Genomic DNA, 26,052 nt, shown 5'->3' with positions numbered 1-26,052 from the left:
GATGATGTAATATTACAGATTAAACTACCAGCAGAATATAAAGTCATTAAAACGAGCTCCAGCTTCAGCAGCTGCAGCATTAAAGCGCTGAACACATTAATGCTGCAATAATATAAATATATTATTCTGCGTAACGAGCACTTTGACTTTTGCTGCTTTAAGTTGATTTTTATGCTTTTGTGCTTTTTTGTTTCGACCCCCCCCCGCCACCTGTTGAACCAGAGGGACTGTTAGTGTGCAACAGTTTGCTCGTCTTCCTCCCTGCTGATCAATGACAACAGAGAAAGGCCTCCACACACACACACACACACACACACACACACTGACCATATGCTCTCTCCCTGCAGTGAATGAAGCAGCTTCCTCCCACCAGATTCCCCACAGACCCTCATCACACACCGCAGCGTCTGATTGGCTGCTGCAGGTTAATGAGGTAATGAATGGCGGCGACCTCACACCAGCTGCTGCTGACACACACACACACACACACACACACACAGAGAGAGGGGGAGGGAAATGATTATTCTTCCTTTTATTGATGAGTGTGCCGTCCTGCCAGCGCCCCCTGCAGGCCGCAGCGCTCGTTACAGACAGGTGACGGCCTGCAGGTCGTCCTGAGGGGGGCGCTGCAGGAAAGGTCGCGGGGTCGTGTCCATCTGCAGGCTCACCCTCCGGAGAGCAGGAATCAGGACATTTACTGACACTCAGCTTGTTAAACTTTGATTTTTCCTTCTATTTTTAGTTTGACAGATGGAAAATTTGACAGAAAAACACCAAACTGAAGCACAGAGTCTGTCGGTTTTGAGACCCTGAACATCCAGGTCATGAGGTCGTCGACCTCCAGCGGGATGGAAAACAGGCAAAACAACAAAAGTCACTTAACAGCAATTAATAACTGATATTAATCACAAGTAAAGGAACAAGCTGCCTTCGTGTTTTTCTGATGAAACTAAATGAAATGTTTATTGTGTCTTTTCCTCTAATCTCTGTTTAAACACGTCACGCAGTTTATAAAATCTGTTACATGTTAAATTGACCAACACATGGAGTACAAATGAAAATGAGAAAAAGAAGTTATAATTATTTAAAAATACATTTATGTCGGATGGAAGCAGATTATTCGTATTTCCTGTTTTTTATTTGCATAATACAATAAAGTTCATTCAGACTGAGTGATGTAAAGTTGTAAATAAAGTTTTATTATTATTATTTATTGTTATGTGGTCAGTCGGACATGTTTGGAGTTTTCGTGTTTCCGGCCACGTTACCACCTCCGTTCGGTGTGACGTCATCAGACTGCGCCGTGTTGTTGACAGCAGAGTTGAGCAGCAGAGAGAAGAATGCAGGAAAAAGTGACTAAAGTGTTCGTTTAACGGAGCAGCTGCTGGCGGGTTCGGCGCGGTACGTAAACAAACACTTTCCGGTTTGCTGCTGTTTCACCGGCGAGACGCTGTTAGCATGCTGCTAGTTTATCACCTTCATGCTAACAGGCTAACCTGCTGCCTGGCTTTAAGGCTTTAGCTAGCTAACTGTTAGCATCTAACAGCCAGTGTAATGTCTCCCTTCTTTCGTGATATCTAATAGCTACATGTTTGAAACAGCAGCTACTCACTAAACAGAGCAACTAATGTGATTCCACGCCAAACTCCATTCACATATCTGCCAATTTAATATTAGTTGTAGGCATGTAGGCAAACATTGATGATGAATATTGATGGATTTTCTTTAATTCCTCCAATAAGCTAAGTGGAGCGCAAGCTGCAGCTGTTTTAGCCCGAATTAAAACTAATTCAAGTGAATATGTAAATGTCCTGTTGCTGTAGTAGCTACTCACTAAACAGAGCAACTAATGTGATTCCATGCCAAACTCCATTCAAATATCTGCCAATTTAATGCTGGGTTGTTATAAACATATTACGAATCAGTAGCTGGGTGCAAATAGTGAAAATACCATTAGATCATAAACACTACTCTAATTTTTTTTTATTTTTTTGAGTCAGAGATTTAAATGAAAAAGAACTAAATTCTGCGAGACTAGTTGTTAGCTGTAACTAACCTCTGGAAATGAGTGTTATTCATGTAAGGGATGTTTGGAAGTTATGTGGACTTGAATGATGAATGTCAGATAAAGTCACATAAATCCACACCAAATTCCATTAAAATATCTGTCGATTTAATGTCTATTTGCATTTAGGCAAACATTAATGATTGACATTGGAGTATTGTCTTTAATTCCACGAGCAGGCTCAGAACAGCTCAGGATGCAGACTTAAATGTAAAAGATTCCATGTGAATGTATAAATGTGGCATTGCAGTGGTAGCAGCTACTCGCTAATCAGAGCAACTAACTAATGAATCCCCACCAAACTCCATTCAAATATCTATCAATTTAACTTTGGGTTGCATATATTTCCAAAACTTTTGGCGAATGATGAATTATTATAATTATATTATATATATATATTATTATTGATGATTCAATAATGAAATTGTTGTTAATTTGCCGTCTAATTTGCATTAAAAATGTCTTCAGTAATCTTAAATCTAATTAAATGAAACTGCCAGACACCCTGGGCTGAAATGAGCCAGTAGACTGTGACTCGCTGTAAAATGTGTCCAACAGGTTTAACCTGCTGCAGCGACAGTTCAGCCGCTGCTGGAGGACACCTGGCTGAAGGCTGCGGCGCCTATAATGGAGTGTTTTCTGTGACTCTTCCAGCAGACTCTCGGGGTGCAGCTCTCGTAGCTCCACACAGAATGAGTCGTGATGAAGAGACCAAAGCTGGCCGGAGTTTTCCTCTTCGTGGGCTGCCTGCTCGCCTACCTGATGTTTGTGAAGCGTCACTACACCGCCACAAAGCCCGAAGCCTACAGACGACCTCCCCAGCCCGGCTCGGACCGGCTCGGAGACGATAGGCCCGCCTCTGCTGCCGCTGGACGGAGCTTCCAGTATGGCATCATGTTCGATGCTGGGAGCACTGGGACCAGAATCCACATCTTCAAGTTCCAGATGGAGAACAAAGGTACAGTAGAGAACAGATGTTAATGTCCTGTTGCAGTAAACAGAGCAACTAATATGATTCCACACCAAACTCCATTCAAATATCTGCCAATTTAATATCTGTTTGCATGTAGGGGAACGCTGATGATGAATACTGATGAGGAGATCAACATGAACACAAAAGTAACGTGGAAAATGTTCGTTATCACGAGAAGGAAAGCTGCCTGTTAGCTCGGAGTGCAGAATTAGCTGCTAGCTTCAGAGATCTGGATTTAATAAGATGGTGGATGATTTTGCACTGAAACAGCAGAAATAAAAACTAACTTTAAGGTCGGACAGCTCACGCTGTTCCTGTGTCTTTATGGCGGTTTAATGCAGACTCTGATCAATACTTTGTGATCAGTTTGACGTGTGTAACAGCTGGAAGAGCTGACAGCTGATGGCTTTGGATGGAAGATGTTATTACACTTATAAACACGCATCACACAGGTGTTCAGAGTCTCTGTTCATGACCCTGTGTGGCTGATCAATAATACTGATCAAATCCTGTATTGACACACTTTACTGTTTACACTGGCAGATACGGAGTGCCTGGTATCACACGCGCTGACGTCACGGATGTATCAGAATCAGAATGAGTGGATCTGTGATCTGAATGTGCAGCAAACAGCAGGAAGTCCGTGCTAACTAGCTAGCTACTCAGTGTTTATGCTAACGTTGCGTCCGTGTTGTCAACTCCTGCCGATGTTTTGGGTCACAGTTCGTTTCTCTCCACCTGTAGAGCTAACTTTGCGTAGCCTGTGTTAGCGTTAGCACTGCTACTAGCCGCTGTTCCTCACTGGAATGATGTGTCATGCTAGCTGTTAGCCGGAGCTAACATCAGAGGTGGTGTGTCTTCTTCTTCTCCTTTCGGCTGTTCCCTTTCAGGGGTTGCCACAGCGAATCACGTGCCTCCATCTAACCCTGTCCTCTGCGTCCTCTTCACTCACACCAGTTAGCTTCCTGTCCTCTCTCACTACATCCATAAACCTCCTCTCTGGTCTTCCTCTAGACCTCCTGCCTGGCAGCTCCACCCTCAGCATCCTTCTACCAATATATTCACAGTCTCTCCTCTGAACACGTCCAAACCACCTCGATCTGTCCTCTCTGACTTTATCTCCGAAACATCTAACATGAGCCGTCCCTCTGATGTCCTCGTTCCTGATCCTGTCCGTCCTCGTCTCTCCCAAAGAGGACCTCAGCATCTTCAGCTCTGCTGCCTCCAGCTCTGCCTCTTGTCTTTTCTTCAGTGCCGCTGTCTCTAAGCTGTCCAACATCGCTGGTCTCACCTCCGTCTCCAACACCTTTCCTTTCATTCCTGCTGAGACTCTTTTATCACACAACACACCTGACACTTTTCTCCACCGCTCCAACCTGCTCCACCTCTTCTCCCACAGTCTCCGTCGCTCTGAACCGCTGACCCTAAGTACTTAAAGTCCTGCACCTTCTTCACCTCTGCTCCTGTGACCTCACCGTCCCACCTGGGTCCCTCTCACGCACCTGTATTCTGTCTTACTGCGGCTGAGATCCTCTGTTTTCCAGAGCAGACCTCCATCTCTAGATTTTCCTCCACCTGCCCTGCTCTCACTACAAATCACAATGTCATCCGCAAACATCACAGTCCATGGAGGTTCCTGTCTAACCTCATCTGTCAGCCTGTCCATCACCAGAGCAAACAAGAAGGGGCTCAGAGCCGATCCTTGATGCAGACCCACCTCCACCTTGAACTCCTCCGTCACACCTACAGCACACCTCACCACGGTCTTACAGCTCTCATACCTGTCCTGCACCACTCTAACATACTTCTCTGCCACTCCAGACTTCCTCATACAATACCACAGCTCCTCTCTCAGCACCCTGTCATACGCTTTCTCTAAATCTACGAAGACACAAAGCAACTCCCTGCGACCTTCTCCGTACTTCTCCATCAGCACCCTCAGAGCAAATGCTGGTGTGTGCGGTAATAAAACAGAAATGCCGGGACGAGCGTCGCCTACATATCTACCTTTAAACAGACTGGTTTCCAGAAAGGTGCTTTATTTCTAAATACTGAAAGTGTCCGAGCGAGAGAGATCGGGACTTTGCAGCTGTGAGTTTTCTGAAACCGTCGGCCTCCTGTCTGCGGGACAAATCAACTTCAGATCCTGATCTGGATCAGATCCCGACATCTGGAACAGAGGCCGATATTTATTCCAGATATGAAACGGGACATTTGGAAGTTAAACCTCTATCTTCGACGCTAAATGGATTCATATGGATCCTTTCAGATTAAACTGCGACGCTTTATAAATCAGACCTCAGTGAGTTGCTCTCAGTGTATTTAAAACCCAAACATTAATTACCAGATGCGACTCCCAGCAGACGAGAGCAGCTTTGGGCCTGTAAGTCCCGCTCTGCTGTGGAGCGGCTGCCAGAGTTAAAAAGGACACAAACTCATTAGTGCGTTTGAGAGGTTTTTGGTTTATTAGGCTTAGAGAAAGTTTCCTGCGGAGCTCGGCCAAATGCCTTCGTTATCGCATTTAACCGCTAAGCTAAATCACACAGGCTGAGTGCTGTTTTGGCTCCTTTGTTAGCATCTGAGCTAACCGGACTAACGGGAGCACCTGTTAGTTATACAGACTGGGATTGTCATTAAGAGCTTAATGACAGCTCAGATGTAGGCACAGGTCCAGGGTCAGCCGCTCAGAAACATCAAGTCAAATGAAATTAAATGTGGTTGTAAAACACCGAGGCATCAGTGGGCACAAGGTTTCGGTTTGTTTAAGGTTTGTTTAAGGTTTGTTTAAGGTTACGGATGTGTGTTTTATATGTTTGTCATTTTTTTCCTGCAGGAGCTCCAAAACTGGCCCACGAGACGTTCAGGGCCATCAAACCCGGACTGTCTGCGTACGCCGACGACCCCGAGCAGGTACAGCTGCTGGATTTACTACGTGGCCGTAGTCCTGCAGTAAATCCAGCTGATTGTTAATCGCTGCAGCAGAAGGCCGACTGAAGGCTCGCTGCTTCCCTTTCTTTGAAATGTTCGATTAGCAGCCGTGAGAACGCAGCAGAGCTGAAACGATCAGTCGACTGATCGATTCGTCGCTCGCCAGAAAGTCAACTGGCAACAATTTTGCTAATTTATCGTTTCAAGCAAAAATGTCAAAAGTTGATGGGCTCCAGCGTCTCAAATGGAAGCGTTTTCTGTCTTTCTGACTCTTCTGTCGCAGTAAACCGAGTGTCTGCAGCAGGCAGAAACCCGTCACTCCGTCAGGTCTGAACTCTCAGACGCGAAGCTCACGCCGACTCGTTCGGCGCGACTCGCACGTCCAGAGGACGTCATCGTCTCTGACGTCCGTCCAGAATAAACCTGCAGGAACCAGCTGAGACGCCAGAGAAGACAGCCGCTTCATTCTGTCTGCCGTCGTGTTGGTTCCCGAACAGGCCGATATGTGTTAGCATGTTAGCATCTATCAGGTTAATAATAATAATAAAACTTTATTTATAGAGCACTTATCAAAACAAAGTACAAAGTGCTTCACAACAAGAGAAATAAAATACCACACAGAGATATAAAATACACAGTTCAGGTAAAATCAGGATCTGCTTTCAGATAAAAATGTGTTTTGAGACGAGACTTAAACGAAGACTCTGACTCAGACAGCCTGATGTCTTCGGGCAGGTTGATCCAGAGCCTCGGGGCCCTGATGGCCAAAGCTCTGTCCCCCTTAGTTTCCATCCTGGACTCAGGAACAGACAGGAGACCCCTGCCCGAAGATCTCAGACTACGTGAAGGTTCATAAGGGATTACAAGGTCTAAAATACAGTCTGGAGCCATGAAGAGCCTTAAAGTAATCAACAAGATCTTAAAATCAGTCCTGAAACCAACAGGGAGCCGATGTAAAGAGGCTGAACCAGCTGTGATGTGGTCGCACCTGGTCCTGGTTTACAGCCGAGCAGCTGAGTCCTGTACAGTCTGCAGTCTGTCAGAGTTTTTAGATTAAGAACTTGAGTTTAGTCTTATTCTGCCCCCGGCGTTTCCAGTGTACAGCAGGAATCATGGAGCTTTTGGAGGTGGCGAAGTCCAGCGTCCCCCCCTCCATCTGGACCTCCACCCCCGTGGTCCTGAAGGCCACCGCCGGCCTCCGCCTGCTGCCTGGAGAGAAGGCCACACACCTGCTGGACCAGGTGAGACACACACACACACACACACACACACACACACACAGAGTCCGGTTTATTTACAGAATATTGTCGCCTGCTGAAAACCTGAAATATAAAAACTTTATTGCATCTTTTGTAACTTTGAAATGTTTAAAAGACGAACAAACACCTCTGATGCCGCCTGGTTTGTGCCGAATGTTATTTCTAGTTTTATTTATTTCATTTATGTTTTTCTGTCTTTGCGTGAGCCATGTCGGGCCGAATGTGTGTTAGTTTGTGTTGTGTGCAAATTGTTCAGTGACACAACAACTCACAAGTCAAATGAAAAATTAAATATCGGAGTAAGCTAAATAATAACACACACAAATAAAATTAATCAAACACAAAAGAACGTCTCTCCTCAACTGATCAGGTTTGTTAATCAATAATCTGCTGCATCACATTCAGCTGCTCGGCATTACGCAAGAGTGTCGCTTTAGCTAATATCCTCCCAGGGATCTAATGCCTCCTCCTCTTCATCATCATCATCATCGTCGGCGTCGCCACGAAATGAAAAGTCTATTAAAGCTTTTAAGTAATCAGTAATAACAGGACTACAGCAGCAGCCAAAATGTGATTTAATCCGAAGCTTTGCTCTTATTATCAAACTGTTCCTGATGCAGCCAAACACAGAGCTGATTACAGGGGGGGGCATTAGTTTTTATTAAAATATTAGATTAAAATACTATTAAAATATAATAACACAAAGATATGCACCTCATGTTGTAGGACAGGGACGTTTAAACTAGAAACTTTAATTTAAATATCTAATTAACTATATATAATATAATATAATCTGATTACAGTATAAACCCTCCAGAGTCCAGGTTGGTTCATTTGTGCTCAGTCATGTTTGTCTTCGTTTAGCAGCTTTTAAACTGTCCTTAAATATTCAGCGTGTCCTTTATTTAAACACAAAATCTCATTTTGCCAGTTTAACAAAGTGTAAAGCTGCCAGGAGAGAGGTAATGTGCAATCTTAGAGTCCTTATATATATATATATCTCTATATATATATATCTCTCTCTCTCTCTATATATATATATATATATATATATATATATATATATATATATATATATATATATATATATATATATATATATATATATATATATATATATATATATATATGACTGTTTTGTCCACCTGAATTTGGAAATTTGGGATAATAAAGTTGACCTTGAAATGAAACAGGTGCCTATAAAAATGTAGAAATCTTTAGTGCTAATCAATCAACAAATGATTCTAAAACAGTTCAAGGTTGTAAAAAAAACGCAGTTTCACTGTTAACACACACGAAAACAGCCGAAAAATAAGTAAGAAATAAAACTATAATGCGGTCTGTTTACATGTAAAGGGATTTCATATTAATAAAGTTTCTACAGACGTAATTGAGGCAACGTGCGGAAGCTCCACGTCGACATATAAATAAAGTTATGTTACTGTAAATAAAACATGTGTTCACTGATATAATTCAGTTGTATTTAAAATACGATTATAAAATACAGTAAAATCTTTATGCTAAGCTAAGCTAACCAGCTACGGGCTGTAGCTTTAGCGTACACAGAGGAAGAGAAGAAGACGCTTTCACTAAAGGCTGATCCCAGGTACCAGGTGTGGGAGCGGACCGAACCATGTGCGCCTGTCAGACGGGGGTGGGGGTGCTCAAACCATTTCCTAATGACAGTAATAAAATAAAGACAAGGACGCTGGTGTGTTAAAGGACCTGGGAGGGAGGTTTGCTGTCGGGATGACGGAGACTCGATGAAACACTCTGTGCTTCCCTCTGTGTCCAGGTGAGGGCGCTGTTTCTGGAGTCGCCCTTTCTGTCCGGAGACGACAGCGTGTCCATCATGGACGGCACTGATGAAGGTACCGAGTCTTCACAGCGGCTCTAATGTTGTTTTTCCTAACGAGTCTGTTTCCCGTCACTGTGTCGCATTAACCGGTACGGGTGTGTTTCTGAAGCTGATCAGCAGTAGGTGGGTCAGGTGGGTTAAACCGGCCGAACGGTCCCGCAGCCGTTTGCTGTGGACTGTAGAGCGTCTGACCTCTCAGGAGGTCTCGCGCTGGACGTGGTCCTCGTCCCCCCCCCCACCAGTTTCCTAGATTACAGAGAGTCGGTGCGTCTCCGCGTCGTCTCATTAGTTTCATCTGCGAAGCAGCTCAGATGCTTCTGGCCCCGCTCTGATTTCCCCGACGACAACATGGAGGATTAAACAACATGGAGGATTAGAAATGAGGTGGAACCGGACACAAACCTCGTGCAGCAGCCACACTGGTGATTTACACATTTATACACATTTACAGATACTCACGGTGGCAAGGACAAGTACGCGAACCTTTTGGAATTTCATGTCATAAAATGTGATCCGATCTTCATCTAAGTCAAGGGTGCCGACAAACGTAATGCGTCTAAAGATCATTCTGATCTTTCGTGTCTTTATTGAACACAGTCATTCAACATTCAAAATGGCCGTGGAAACAGTAAGTGAACCCTTGAGTTAATGACTGTGGCTGTGGATCGGAGCTGCACGTCGCTGAGGAGGAGTTTTTATTCCTGGCAGAACTGCTTTAGTCATAGTCTTTGGACGTCTCTTCGAGTCAGTCCGTAGCGTCTCTGCTGGGTTGAGGTCTGGGCTCTGACTCCACTCCAAAAGGCGGATTTAGTTTTTCTGAAGCCATTCTGTTTGTTGGCGTTTCGGGTCGTTGTCCTGTGGCGTCACCCAGCTTCTACACAGTTCCCGCTGACGCACAGGCGTCCTCACGTTGTCCTGAAGAATTGTCCGATATTCTTGGGAATTCATCTTCCCCGATGACGGCAGGCTGGCCAGGCCCTGATGCAGCAAAGCAGGTCCAGATCCTGGGGTTCCCTCCACCGTACCTTACAGTTGGGAGGATGTTTACACGATGATATGCCGTGCAGATGTAGCGCTGTGTGTTTTTTTTCCAGATAGTTCAATCTTAGTTTCATCAGTCCACAAAACATTTTGCCGCTGTGGAGCGTCAGTGTGCTCTTCTGCAAACTTCAGGCGTGCAGCGATGTTGTTTTTAGTAAGCAGCGGCTTCCTTTGCGGTGTCCTGCCGCGGATACCCTGCTCGTTCAGTGTTTTACGTTTTGTAGACTCGCGAACAGAGATGTTAGCAAGTTCCAGCGATGCCTTCAGATCTCTGGCTGTCATTTCGGGGTTGTTTCTTTACCTCACTGATGAGTCTGCGTTGTGCTCTTGGTGTCATTTTGACTTCTTGGTTAGAGTAGCAACAGTCTCAGAGCGTCTCCATTTGTAGACTGTTTGCCTCTGAAGTCTTTGGAATAACCGTAACCCTTTCCAGCTTTACGTAAAGCAACGATTCGTGATCGTCGCTCCTCTGAAAGCTCTTTTTTGGCGAGGCATGGCTCCCATAAGCGTGTTCTTGTTGTTTGAGGGCTTTTTAATCAGTCAAAGTAGCTGTAGTCCACACCTCCAAACGTATTATCTTAACGAGACTCCAGGTGTGCTAAAACCTGACTCCAATTAGCTTTTTTGAGGGCATTAACTCAAGGGTTCACTTACCGTTTCCACGGCCATTTTGAATGTTGAATGACTGTGTTCAATAAAGACACGAAAGATCAGAATTTTCTTTAGACGCATTACGTTTGTCGGCACCCTTGACTTAGATGAAGACCGGATCACATTTTATGACAAATTTATTCAGAAAACCATGAAATTCCAAAAGGTTCACATACTTTTCCTTGCCACTGTGTGTGTATATATATATATATATATATATATATATATATATAAAAATATACCACACCAGACAAGACCCAAGGTGTAGGCTGTGCAAAGAGGCCCCTGAGACAATCCAGCACATAACTGCAGGGTGTAAGATGCCGGCAGGAAAAGCATACATGGAGCGCCATAACCAAGTGGCTGGCATAGTGTACAGGAACATCTGCTCTGAGTATGGACTGGAAACCCCGAGGTCAAAGTGGGAAACACCTCCAAAGGTGGTAGAGAATGACCGAGCCAAGATCCTGTGGGACTTCCAGATCCAGACTGACAGAATGGTAATGGCGAACCAGCCTGACATCGTGGTGGTGGACAAACACCAGAGGAAAGCCGTTGTGGTTGACGTGGCGATACCAAGCGATGGCAACATCAGGAGAAAGGAACATGAGAAACCAGAGAAGTACCAAGGGCTCAGAGAAGAGCTGGAGAAGGCCTGGAAGGTGAAGGCCACAGTGGTGCCCGTGGTCATCGGAGCACTCGGGGCAGTGACCCCCAAACTGGAGGAGTGGCTACAGCAGATCCCTGGAAGAACACCAGACATCTCGGTCCAGAAGAGCGCAGTACTGGGAACAGCAAAGATACTGCGCAGAACCCTCAAGCTCCCAGGCCTCTGGTAGAGGACCCGAGCTCGGAGGACGGGACCACCCGCGGAGGGTGAAGGACAAAGTATATATATATATATATATACACACTGCTGCGTATCAGCTGTAGTCCTTCATTAGAGCTGATTTGAACGTCTCGGTTCCCACACGGATCAACGCTAACTGCTCCGTTAAGCCCTTCCAGACTCTCTCAGAGAGCTGCGGCGTCTCCGGGACAGCCCTGTGGATGAAATACTGAATTTCAAATCTGAGCCTTACAAATCAGTTATTACCTGAAGGTATCCAAAGGTCGACGTTATCTGTTAAAGGCAGTTTGTGAAGACGAGCGTGTTTTTTAGGCTCGGGTTTATGGAACAGGAAGTGAAAGCACGCTGAGACAGACGGGACGTCGGTCTCAGATGTCTTTGTTTAAGTTAACTCATCGATATCGTCCCTCCTGGATCCAGATGTGAAGCGCCGCCAGATGTTCGAGTGTGTGTGTGTGTGTGTGTACGTGTTTTAAATGCTCGCTGTGTACGGACACGCAGCTCGCCCGCACATAATCCAATCCTTTTAAAGTAGTTCATACAAGCAATTATGGCCATGTGGGATAATGTCCCACTTAATCTTGAAGGGGGAGGGAGGACGATTATCTGCCCCGTTTATTTCTGAGGCTGAAATGTTTCCTCCTTCCCTCCGAGTGGGATCAGCTCGTCACTCCGCTCGCCCATAAATGTCTTTTAATGATTACCGAATTAACTTCTTATCCCGTCAGACACTAATGGACAGATTCCTCCTCTGTTGCTGTCCTCTCTGTCCTGTCTGTCCTCCTGTTTGTCATCACTGTCCTGTCCTCACTGTCCTGTCTGTCCTCACTGTCCTGTCTGTCCTCTCTGACCTGTCATCACTGACCTGTCATCACTGTCCTGTCCTCACTGTCCTGTCTGTCCTGTCTGTCCTGTCCTGTCATCACTGTCCTGTCTGTCCTGTCATCTCTGTCCTGTCTGTCTGTCCTCTCTGTCCTGTCATCACTGTCCTGTCTGTCCTCTGTCCTGTCTGTCCTGTCATCACTGTCCTGTCTGTCTCTGTCCTGTCTGTCCTCTCTGTCCTGTCTGTCATCTCTGTCCTGTCCTCACTGTCCTGTCTGTCCTCTCTGTCCTGTCTGTCCTCTCTGACCTGTCATCACTGTCCTGTCCTCACTGTCCTGTCTGTCATCTGTCCTGTCTGTCCTGTCTGTCCTCTCTGTCCTGTCATCACTGTCCTGTCCTCACTGTCCTGTCTGTCCTCTCTGTCCTGTCTGTCCTCTGTCCTGTCCTCTGTCCTCTGTCCCTGTCCTGTCTGTCCTCACTGTCCTGTCTGTCCTCTCCTGTCTGTCTGTCTGTCCTGTCATCACTGTCCTGTCATCACTGTCCTGTCTGTCCTCTGTCCTGTCTGTCCTCTCTGTCCTGTCATCACTGTCCTGTCTGTCCTCTGTCCTGTCTGTCCTGTCTCTGTCCTGTCTGTCCTCTCTGTCCTGTCTGTCTCTGTCTCTGTCTGTCTGTCTGTCCTCTGTCCTGTCTGTCCTCACTGTCCTGTCCACTGTCCTGTCTGTCATCACTGTCCTGTCTGTCCTCTCTGACCTGTCATCACTGACCTGTCTGTCCTCTGTCATGTCTGTCCTCACTGTCCTGTCATCACTGACCTGTCTGTCCTCATTGTCCTGTCTGTCCTCACTGTCCTGTCTGTCCTCTGTCCTGTCTGTCTGTCCTCTCTGACCTGTCATCACTGTCCTGTCTGTCCTCTGTCCTGTCAGGAGTCTAACCGGCGTCCATCAGCCTTATTACTGCTCAGATATTTTGGGTCCTCGTCCCGGATGCTTATCCCTCGCCGACCCCCCCGTCCGTCCTGAACGGCGGCGACTTATTGTTAATGCAGATCCCCGGCTGTCAGCTGGGGGCGGCAGGGTGCCGGCGTTTAGCTTCCTGACCTGAAGCCGCGTCTCTCCCCGTTCTTGCTCGTTTTGTTTGAAAATAGCTTTTTAGCGTCTCGGCCTAAGAGTTTTACAGCAAAGCTCCGATGATACAGTTTCTGCCCTTTAATCGTCCTCCTCTGCACGCGGACGAGGTCGGAGGTCGCTGGTAAAAGGCACTAATGCACGCAGCTGGGAGCAGATATTCCACAGGCGCTAATGTCGTCTTTGAGTTGACCTAAATGAGCCGACCGCCGGCGCGCTCACGACATGCCGCACTTTATATCTTTATGTTTGGCTTCATCAGACTTCTCTCCGTGGTCATTGTGACTCGACGGTAACTCGAAATATATCTGTTTCCTGTCTGTATGAGGAGGCTGTCAGTCACCTTCCTCACATCTCGCTGCGTCCTCTTCTTCTGCGATGCTTTGACGGCAGCGGCTTCACCTCCGTCAGCCGTCGTCTTCGCGCAGCAGCAGCAGCAGCGGTGGAGACGAGCAGCACGCCACGTTTACCTTCTCACGAGTTTCTGGACATTTGGACGGAAGGACACTGTTAGTCCGCTGGCAAACAGACAGTTCGACAGGCTGAATATGTTTCTTTGCGTCAGGCCGTTACTCCACAATAAAACATTTCAACCACAAACACTTGACGTGCTGCTGCAGAGTCTGAGAGTGCAGAAGGTTTTCCATCCTCAGCTTCATCGTTCATGCTCCCCTCAGGATGAACTGTAATAACTCTGCTGATCCTCTGACTTTCCATCTAGCGCCACCATCAGGTCGACACGCTCCCATCAGCCTCGGCTGCACTCTGTGTTCACTGCTAATCAGCTAATGCTAACACGCTAACAAGCTAAGACGGTGAACAAACCTGCTAAACATCAGAATGCTGATGTTAGCATTTAGCTCAAAGCACCGCTGTGTCTCAGTACATTATATATATCTATCTATAGATCTATAGATATATAGATAGATGTTGATTCAACTCTGTGTTTTTCCATTCAGGGATTTCTGCCTGGATCACCGTCAACTTCCTCACAGGTGAGAATTCACACACACACACACACACACACACACACACACACACACACACACACACACACACACACGTTATAAATGGCATCACATTAGTTAGAAAATATGATCAATAGCAGGACGAGAAAATTTGGTTTGTTTTCATGTGAAATTTAAGATTTATTGTGTGTGTGTGTGTGTGCGTGTGTGTGTGTGTGTGTGTGCGTGTGTGTGTGTGCGTGTGTGTGTGTGTGTGTGTGTGTGTGTGTGTGCGTGTGTGTGCGTGTGTGTGTGTGCGTGTGTGTGTGTGCGTGCGTGTGTGTGTGTGTGTGTGTAAACCAGATTAATGTGTACAAGAAATAGTGATTACCTGTTATTGGATTATACTGCAGCTCTCTGTTTTTCCTAATCGCCCCCCCCCCCCAGGTGATCTCCACAGTGCCGACTCCCCCACGGTGGGGATGTTGGATTTGGGGGGCGGGTCGACCCAGATCACTTTCAGCCCTCAGGACGAGGTGAGGAGGACACTAATGGGGGGAAGATGGCTCCATCTTAGAGGCTTTAATCTGTAAATGCCACGCTAATCTCAAATAAACACCCTCACATCGGGGGGCAGAAAGGGAGAAAGGAGGCCGGGGGTCGTTATGTAGGTCAGGCTGCTACACGAAGGACTGGAGAGCAGTTCACCATCAGTCACTCATCTTCTTCTTCTTCTGCTTCTCCTTCGTCTTCCTCTTCTTCTCTTTCTGCTTCTTCTGTAGTCTGTAATAATGTGGGGGGCAACATTTATCCATTTGACAAAACAATCTCAGCTCAAGGTCCACTTACTCATTTGTTCTGGAGCTTTCGACTACATGACACGGCCCTCGCCAGGATCTGGACCCCGTGATGAAACGCTGCTGCGTGGCTTCACCTGAGCTTTTAGAAATGGCACCTGGACGACAGCGTCCCGTCTGGCTGCCTCTGCGCTCTGGTGGGCAGCCTCACCTGTCAGGTGTGCACGAGGGCGGCGTGTGTCGACCGCGGACACTGTAGTGACTCGGACTTGACCTGTTAGTTGGATATTAACTCGCTGACACGACGTCTGTGACCTCAGACACGAAGCTTCAGGAGTTTAAATATTTAAAATCAGCTGAGTCACAACCTCTCTTTCCTGCAGAAAACCATCCAGACCTCCCCCATCGACTTCATCAGGTCCTTCCAGGTGTTCAACAGCACACACACCGTCTACACACACAGGTACACACACACACACCGTCTACACACACAGGTACACACACACACACCGTCTACACACACAGGTACACACACACACACACAGGTACACACACAGGTACACACACACACACACACACACACACACACACTGTCTACACCCACAGGTACACACACACACACACTGTCTACACCCACAGGTACACACACACACACCGTCTACACACACAGGTACACACCCACTGTCTACACCCACAGGTACACACACACACACACTGTCTACACCCACAGGTACACACACTGTCTACACCCACAGGTACACCCACACACACACACACACCGTCTACACCCACAGGTACACCCACAGGTACACCCACACACACTGTCTACACCCACAGGTACACCCACAGGTACACCCACACACACTGTCTACACCACCACAGGTACACACAGGTACACCCACACACACTGTCTACACCCACAGGTACACCCACACACACCGTCTACACCCACAGGTACACCCACAGGTACACACACACACACACCGTCTACACCCACAGGTACACCCACACACACTGTCTACACCCACAGGTACACCCACACACACTGTCTACACCCACAGGTACACCCACAGGTACACACACACACACACCGTCTACACCCACAGGTACACCCACACACCGTCTACACCCACAGGTACACCCACAGGTACACACACACACACCGTCTACACCCACAGGTACACCCACAGGTACACACACACACACCGTCTACACCCACAGGTACACCCACAGGTACACACACACACACCGTCTACACCCACAGGTACACCCACAGGTACACACACACACACCGTCTACACCCACAGGTACACCCACAGGTACACACACACACACCGTCTACACCCACAGGTACACCCACACACACCGTCTACACCCACAGGTACACCCACACACACCGTCTACACCCACAGGTACACCCACAGGTACACACACACACACCGTCTACACCCACAGGTACACCCACAGGTACACACACACACACTGTCTACACCCACAGGTACACCCACACACACTGTCTACACCCACAGGTACACCCACACACACTGTCTACACCCACAGGTACACCCACAGGTACACACACACACACACACACCGTCTACACCCACAGGTACACCCACACACCGTCTACACCCACAGGTACACCCACACACACCGTCTACACCCACAGGTACACACACACACACACCGTCTACACCCACAGGTACACACACACACACACACACACTGTCTACACCCACAGGTACACACACACACACCGTCTACACCCACAGGTACACCCACACACACCGTCTACACCCACCGTCTACACCCACACACCGTCTACACCCACCGTCTACACCCACAGGTACACCCACACACCGTCTACACCCACCGTCTACACCCACAGGTACACCCACACACACCGTCTACACCCACAGGTACACACACACACCGTCTACACCCACAGGTACACACACACACCGTCTACACACACAGGTACACACACACACACACACACACACACACACACACACTGTCTACACCCACAGGTACACACCCACAGGTACACCCACACACACTGTCTACACCCACAGGTACACCCACAGGTACACACCCACAGGTACACCCACACACACTGTCTACACCCACAGGTACACCCACACACACTGTCTACACCCACAGGTACACCCACAGGTACACACCCACAGGTACACCCACACACACTGTCTACACCCACAGGTACACACACACACACACACACACTGTCTACACCCACAGGTACACACCCACAGGTACACACACACACACCGTCTACACCCACAGGTACACACACACACTGTCTACACCCACAGGTACACACACACACACACTGTCTACACCCACAGGTACACACACACACACACACACACACTGTCTACACCCACAGGTACACACCCACAGGTACACACACAGGTACACACACACACACTGTCTACACCCACAGGTACACACCCACAGGTACACACACACACACTGTCTACACCCACAGGTACACACACACACACTGTCTACACCCACAGGTACACACACAGGTACACACACACACACACACACTGTCTACACCCACAGGTACACCCACACTGTCTACACCCACAGGTACACACACAGGTACACACACACACACACACACACACACAGAGGTACACACACACACACACACTGTCTACACCCACAGGTACACCCACACTGTCTACACCCACAGGTACACCCACACTGTCTACACCCACAGGTACACACAGGTACACACACACCCACAGGTACACACAGGTACACACACACACCCACAGGTACACACACACACACTGTCTACACCCACAGGTACACACCCACACACACTCACACAGGTACACACACACACACACTGTCTACACCCACAGGTACACACACACACACACACTGTCTACACCCACAGGTACACACACACACACCCACTGTCTACACCCACAGGTACACACACACCCACCCACTGTCTACACCCACAGGTACACACACACCCACAGGTACACACACACACACTGTCTACACCCACAGGTACACACCCACTGTCTACACCCACAGGTACACACACACACACACACTGTCTAGACCCACAGGTACACACCCACAGGTACACACCCACACACACTGTCTACACCCACAGGTACACACCCACAGGTACACACACACACCCACTGTCTACACCCACAGGTACACACCCACTGTCTACACCCACAGGTACACACCCACTGTCTACACCCACAGGTACACACAGGTACACACACACCCACAGGTACACACACACACACTGTCTACACCCACAGGTACACACACACACACACACACACACACACAGGTACACACACACACACACACTGTCTACACCCACAGGTACACACCCACACACACTCACACAGGTACACACACACACACACTGTCTACACCCACAGGTACACACACACACACACTGTCTACACCCACAGGTACACACACACACACACACACACACAGGTACACACACACACACACACTGTCTACACCCACAGGTACACACCCACAGGTACACACACACACACCCACTGTCTACACCCACAGGTACACACACACACACACACACTGTCTACACCCACAGGTACACACACACACACACACACTGTCTACACCCACAGGTACACACCCACTGTCTACACCCACAGGTACACACCCACTGTCTACACCCACAGGTACACACACACACACACTGTCTAGACCCACAGGTACACACACACACACACTGTCTAGACCCACAGGTACACACCCACAGGTACACACCCACTGTCTAGACCCACAGGTACACACCCACAGGTACACACCCACACACACTGTCTACACCCACAGGTACACACCCACAGGTACACACACACACACTCACACAGTCTTGATGCTGTTGAATCGATCACAGTATTGATTCCTGGTTTCCTGTCTGCAGTTATCTGGGTCTGGGTCTGATGTCGGCTCGACTCGCCGTCCTGGGAGGCGTCGACGCTTCGCCTCGTACGGACCTTTATCCTTACTCTTTTTTTCCTTGTTTATCAGTTTGCTTTCATCTCTGCCTTTTAGACCCCCCCGATAAATAAGCCATTATCTAATCTTTTAATAACGCAGCAAGATTAATTCCTTGCCCGCCAGCTGTTGCTGCGATTTAGCTGCTGTAAGAAGCTGCAGCACAGATCCACTCTGCTGCCTGTCTGTCTGCTGCCTGTCTGTCTGCTGCCTGTCTGTCTGCTGCCTGTCTGTCTGCTGCCTGTCTGTCTGCTGCCTGTCTGTCTGCTGCCTGACTACTGTCTGTCTGTCTGCTGCCTGTCTGTCTGTCTGCTGCCTGTCTGCTGTCTGTCTGCCTGTCTGCTGTCTGTCTGTCTGTCTGCTGTCTGTCTGTCTGCTGCCTGACTACTGTCTGTCTGTCTGCTGCCTGTCTGTCTGTCTGTCTGCTGCCTGTCTGTCTGCTGCCTGTCTGTCTGTCTGCTGCCTGTCTGTCTGCTGCCTGTCTGTCTGTCTGCTGCCTGTCTGTCTGCCTGCTGTCTGTCTGTCTGTCTGTCTGTCTGCTGCCTGTCTGTCTGCTGCCTGTCTGTCTGCTGCCTGTCTGTCTGCCTGCTGTCTGTCTGTCTGTCTGTCTGTCTGCTGCCTGTCTGTCTGCTGCCTGTCTGTCTGCCTGCTGTCTGTCTGTCTGTCTGTCTGTCTGCTGCCTGTCTGTCTGCTGCCTGTCTGTCTGTCTGTCTGTCTGTCTGCCTGCTGCCTGCTGCCTGTCTGTCTGCTGCCTGTCTGTCTGCCTGCTGTCTGTCTGCCTGCTGCCTGTCTGTCTGCCTGCCTGCTGCCTGTCTGTCTGCTGTCTGTCTCTCTGTCTAACTGTCTGTCTGTCTCTCTGACTGCCTGTCTGTCTGACTGCCTGTCTGTCTGCCTGCTGTCTGTCTGTCTGTCTGCTGCCTGTCTGTCTGCTGCCTGTCTGTCTGTCTGTCTGTCTGCCTGCTGTCTGTCTGCCTGCTGCCTGTCTGTCTGTCTGTCTGTCTGCTGCCTGACTGCTGTCTGTCTGTCTGTCTGCTGTCTGTCTCTCTGTCTAACTGTCTGTCTGTCTCTCTGACTGCCTGTCTGTCTGACTGCCTGTCTGTCTGCCTGCTGTCTGTCTGTCTGTCTGTCTGCTGCCTGTCTGTCTGCTGCCTGTCTGTCTGTCTGTCTGTCTGTCTGTCTGCCTGCTGTCTGTCTGCCTGCTGCCTGTCTGTCTGTCTGTCTGTCTGCTGCCTGACTGCTGTCTGTCTGTCTGTCTGCTGTCTGTCTCTCTGTCTAACTGTCTGTCTGTCTCTCTGACTGCCTGTCTGTCTGACTGCCTGTCTGTCTGTCTGCCTGTCTGTCTGCTGCCTGTCTGTCTGTCTGTCTGTCTGTCTGTCTGTCTGACTGCCTGTCTGTCTGTCTGCCTGTCTGTCTGTCTGTACAGAGTGGACAAAATAACAGAAACAACATTTACTTCATGTCTCCTCTTTTCTGTTTAATCAGATGTTTTTATTCTGTGTGTGTGTGTGTGTGTGTGTGTGTGTGTGTGTATGTGTGTGTGTGTGTGTGTGTGTGTGTGCGTGTGTGTGGGTGTGTATATGTGTGTGTGTGTGTGTGTGTGTGCGTGTGTGTGTGAGCAGTAGGGGGCAGCACTGAGCTGGTCAGCCCCTGCCTTGCTCCAGAGTACTCGGGCACGTGGGAGCACGCTGACGTCGTCTACACCGTGAAGGGACAGAAGGCAGGTAAGATCCATACAGTGATCTGATTGGTTGGTTGCTTGGTTACCCATCATGCAGTGGGAGCGTGTAGGAACCTTGTGGCCGTGCGTGTTTCAGGGGAGACGGCTTACGAGGCGTGTCTGACCAAAGTGGAGAAGGTTCTGTACAGGAAGGTGACGAAGGCGTCCGAGGCAGCCGACACGGACTTCTACGCCTTCTCCTACTACTACGACCGAGCCGTCGACCTCGGAGTCATCGGTAGGAAGCTAATGCTAATGCTAACACCCTGCTCCTCGCCTGCGGGCGCAGGCGGAGGCGCACCAGGTGTGCCCGGTTCCTGCAGTAACCCTTCAGAGTGGCATCGAGCCAGCACGCACAGCACGAGGACCCCGAAACTGAATTCAGACCTCAGTCGTTTTATTATTTATCAGCACATTTCTGTATTTCACACATTGAGCAGGAGGTTTGTGAACATATGAAACGTGTGTTTGAGTCTCTGCAGTGATCTGATCATCTGTTTCTGTGTTCAGAGGAGAAGGAGGGAGGAACCATTAAAGTGTCTGATTACATCACTGCAGCTAAAAGAGGTGAGGCGGCGCCATCCGGCTGCGAACACCCTGAACTGCACTTTGAAGCATTTTTACACTTTCTTACATTTTTAATGTATTATCTTTATATTTTTGAACAACAAATACTTCTTTCTTAAATACTTACACCTCTCTGATGAATAAACATTGTGTAATAATTCAATATTGTAGCATATTGATTTTCTGCAGAATCACATTGTGATGTGATCTCATGTTTAAGTGAAAATAATAATAATTATTATCCAGCTGTAATTTAAATCATTTTAAATATATTTATTTTACACACATGAAGAGTTTTATTTAATTTAATGGAAACAATGAAACAGTTTGATTTATATTAATAACCTTAATTTCATACAGGGTTTCTAATCTCTTATTTACTGTTTTCATCAAAACTACTGATATATCTTGTGTTTTTCTTTCTTTGCTGATTTTAAATGCTGCCTTCAAGGTGGAGCTAGTTTAACTACTTTATACACAGTTAGCTAGTTTTAACTGCTTTATATACAGTTAGCTAGTTTTAACTGCTTTATACACAGTTAGCTAGTTTTAACTGCTTTATATACAGTTAGCTAGTTTTAACCGCTTTATATACAGTTAGCTAGTTTAACTGCTTTATATACAGTTAGCTAGTTTTAACTGCTTTATATACAGTTAGCTAGTTTTAACTGCTTTATATACAGTTAGCTAGTTTTAACCGCTTTATATACAGTTAGCTAGTTTTAACTGCTTTATATACAGTTAGCTAGTTTAACTGCTTTATACACAGTTAGCTAGTTTTAACTATTTTATACACAGTTAGCTAGTTTAACTGCTTTATACACAGTTAGCTAGTTTTAACTGCTTTATATACAGTTAGCTAGTTTTAACTGCTTTATATACAGTTAGTTTAACTACTTTATACACAGTTAGCTAGTTTTAACTGCTTTATATACAGTTAGCTAGTTTTAACTGCTTTATATACAGTTAGCTAGTTTAACTGCTTGATACACAGTTAGCTAGTTTTAACTGCTTTATATACAGTTAGCTAGTTTTAACTGCTTTATACACAGTTAGCTAGGTTTAACTACTTTATACACAGTTAGCTAGTTTTAACTGCTTTATATACAGTTAGCTAGTTTAACTGCTTTATATACAGTTAGCTAGTTTTAACTGCTTTATATACAGTTAGCTAGTTTAACTGCTTTATACACAGTTAGCTAGTTTTAACTGCTTTATATACAGTTAGCTAGTTTTAACTGCTTTATATACAGTTAGTTTAACTACTTTATACACAGTTAGCTAGTTTTAACCGCTTTATACACAGTTAGCTAGTTTTAACCGCTTTATATACAGTTAGCTAGTTTTAACCGCTTTATATACAGTTAGCTAGTTTAACTGCTTTATATACAGTTAGCTAGTTTAACTGCTTTATACACAGTTAGCTAGTTTTAACTGCTTTATATACAGTTAGCTAGTTTTAACCGCTTTATATACAGTTAGCTAGTTTTAACTGCTTTATATACAGTTAGCTAGTTTAACTGCTTTATACACAGTTAGCTAGTTTTAACTATTTTATACACAGTTAGCTAGTTTAACTGCTTTATACACAGTTAGCTAGTTTTAACTGCTTTATATACAGTTAGCTAGTTTTAACTGCTTTATATACAGTTAGTTTAACTACTTTATACACAGTTAGCTAGTTTTAACTGCTTTATATACAGTTAGCTAGTTTTAACTGCTTTATATACAGTTAGCTAGTTTAACTGCTTGATACACAGTTAGCTAGTTTTAACTGCTTTATATACAGTTAGCTAGTTTTAACTGCTTTATACACAGATAGCTAGGTTTAACTACTTTATACACAGTTAGCTAGTTTTAACTGCTTTATATACAGTTAGCTAGTTTTAACTGCTTTATATACAGTTAGTTTAACTACTTTATACACAGTTAGCTAGTTTTAACCGCTTTATACACAGTTAGCTAGTTTTAACTGCTTTATATACAGTTAGCTAGTTTTAACTTTATTTATATACAGTTAGTTTAACTACTTTATACACAGTTAGCTAGTTTTAACTGCTTAGTTTTAACTGCTTTATATACAGTTAGCTAGTTTTAACTACTTTATATACAGTTAGCTAGTTTTAACTGCTAGTTTTATATACAGTTAGCAGTTAGCTAGTTTAACTGCTTTATACACAGTTAGCTAGTTTTAACTGCTTTTATAGCTGGTTTACACTTTATTAGCTAGTTTTAACTGCTTTATACACAGTTAGCTAGTTTAGCTACTTTATACACAGTACTTTATAAAACTACCAGTAACGCTACCACTCTGTCACAAACTGTCTGAGAGTGGGTTCACTTGATTACTATCCCGGCGTACGATGGCGTCGCATCAGCTGGTCAGAGTTGATTCGCGCTGCGACGTTATCAGTTTGGTTTTTCATTGCGTGAGAAAATGGACGTGTGGCGTGAGAGCGTGTGAAAAGCGTCGATGCGTGAGAGTTGGCAGCCCTGCCTTTGTGCAGGAGCACTTCCTGTTTGGTGATGTAATCTGTAATCTGATGTCTTGTTGCAGTCTGCAGCGGCCTGTCCGTCAGTCCTCCACAGAGTCCCTTCCTCTGTCTGGACCTGGTCTACATCTCAGTCCTGCTGCAGGAGCTCGGATTCCCCCCACACAAACAGTTCAAGGTGAGGAACACCACAGTCTGGATCCGAGTCTGGACCAGGCAGACCACAGTGTATTTAACCAGGTTCTGACCTGTCCTCTGTGTGTGTGTGTTGCAGCTGGCGAGGACGATCAACCAGGTGGAAACCAGTTGGGCTCTGGGAGCGACTTTTCATTACATCGAGTCCCTGAAGCGACACTGAATGTTCTGAGGAGATCGTGGACTTCCTGAAGATCCCCAGACTCATTGTGACCTCATACAGCACCCAGACCCTGATCCCCAGATCTCTGTGGAGCCCGACACCTGCTGGTGAAAAGCAGCTTCTGAACCGCTGTTCCTATTGGCTGGTCCCAGGTGATGTCATTTTGGACCCAATCAAAAACAGATAAGTGGAAAACCAACCCGAACCTGAACCTGCATCCGTTAAGACCCCACCTGAAAGTGGACCTGAGGATAATAAGCAGTTTAGTAGGAGTTCTGGAGCTTTCGATCAGATCAGGTTTGTCGGCTTTTCCTCAAAGAGCAACTTACCGCAACAGTGACTGAAAGTCAGACGTTTAACTTCTCACCGCTGATGTACAGGTGTGTGACATCGCTGTTGGGTGTGGTTACAGGTGAAGCCTTCAGCCAGAGAGGACAGAGAAACACTCGTCTACACGCGAGGCGTAATTTTACTCCCTCGTAACTACAGCGATCGCAGGTATGAGCGCTGAAGCTGCTGGTGCTAACGTGCTGCTAACGCTACGCCTCCCGCGTAGACACGGTGTTACTACAGGCTCCACCTGCGGATGCAGCGCTGCTGCTACTGGACCACATGCTGTTCGACGTGTCGGACGTTCGTGTGAATGTGAAGGAAAATCAATAAGCTCCGCGTCTTCTTCCAGCCGCCGCTTTCCGGCTCCTCGCGCTAACAGAAACGTGGCGTAGCTCCGCCTGCCGACGTCTGTTTGATGGTGAAACACAGGAAGAACTTCAGACCAAAGACTCACCTGGTTTAATGCTGAGCGCTGACTCCTCCCCGCCAGCCAATAGCAGAAGGACACGTCAGTACCTGCTCTTCACCAGCAGCTGTCAGGCTTCACACACACCTGAACCGTGTGACATCACGTCTGACCGTCCAATCAGATGCTCCTCAGGTGGATTCGGCTCCGGTTCCCTTTTAAGCTTTGAAGGACGAGTTACTGAAACTCAGTTTCCTCTTTTTCTGAACAAAGTGACCTCATGGAAACGCACACACACTCTACACACTCCACACACACACACACTCTACACACTCCACACACACACACACACCCACACACTCTCTCTCACACTCCACACACACACACTCTACACACTCCACACACACACACACTCTACACACACACACACTCCACACACACACACTCCACACACACACTCTACACACACACACACTCTACACACACACACTCTACACACACACACACACACTCTACACACTCACACACACACACACTCTACACACTCCACACACACACTCTACACACTCCACACACACACACACTCTACACACTCCACACACACACTCTACACACTCCACACACACACACACACTCACACACTCCACACACACACACACACACACACACCACACACACACACTCTACACACACACACACACACACACTCCACACACACACACACACACACACACACACACACACACACACACACACACACACACACACACACACACACACACACACACACTCCACACACACACACACACACACACACACACACACA

General features: G+C 47.0%; 1 protein-coding gene across 6 annotated transcripts; it reads left to right on the top strand.

Moving 5' to 3' along the window:
• Positions 1–1,243: 1,243 nt before the first annotated feature.
• Positions 1,244–25,571, top strand: entpd6 (ectonucleoside triphosphate diphosphohydrolase 6). Of its 6 annotated transcripts, XR_006379851.1 has the most exons (15): positions 1,244–1,401; positions 2,720–3,023; positions 5,872–5,948; positions 7,064–7,207; positions 9,021–9,096; positions 14,531–14,566; positions 14,966–15,054; positions 15,699–15,778; positions 19,280–19,344; positions 20,973–21,074; positions 21,168–21,308; positions 21,581–21,637; positions 24,195–24,307; positions 24,404–24,784; positions 24,900–25,571. XR_006379851.1 is itself a non-coding variant. In XM_044213961.1 (14 exons), exons 2-14 carry the CDS (start codon positions 2,768–2,770, stop codon positions 24,485–24,487), a joined length of 1,317 nt encoding a protein of 438 aa, XP_044069896.1. In that variant the 5' UTR covers positions 1,244–1,401; positions 2,720–2,767; the 3' UTR covers positions 24,488–25,571. The 6 variants fall into 6 exon arrangements, 5 of the variants coding, with proteins under 5 accessions (XP_044069896.1, XP_044069893.1, XP_044069898.1 ...); XM_044213961.1 differs by having other exon boundaries at positions 20,976–21,074; positions 24,404–25,571; XM_044213958.1 differs by having other exon boundaries at positions 24,404–25,571.
• Positions 25,572–26,052: the final 481 nt, after the last annotated feature.

This window comes from Siniperca chuatsi, linkage group LG11 (assembly GCF_020085105.1).
Source record: "Siniperca chuatsi isolate FFG_IHB_CAS linkage group LG11, ASM2008510v1, whole genome shotgun sequence".
Classification (NCBI taxonomy): Eukaryota; Metazoa; Chordata; class Actinopteri; order Centrarchiformes; family Sinipercidae; genus Siniperca; species Siniperca chuatsi.
The sequence above is the reverse complement of the archived record's forward strand: the minus strand, read 5'-3'. Positions and strand labels throughout refer to the sequence as shown.

Excerpts from the sequence above, each read along its gene's own strand:
- entpd6 (XM_044213958.1), top strand. The coding sequence starts at position 2,768 with ATGAAGAGACCAAAGCTGGCCGGAGTTTTCCTCTTCGTGGGCTGCCTG. Across the intron at positions 9,097-14,530 it reads CATGGACGGCACTGATGAAG|GGATTTCTGCCTGGATCACC; the intron begins GTACCGAGTCTT and ends TTTTCCATTCAG. Across the intron at positions 15,779-19,279 it reads CACACCGTCTACACACACAG|TTATCTGGGTCTGGGTCTGA; the intron begins GTACACACACAC and ends TCCTGTCTGCAG.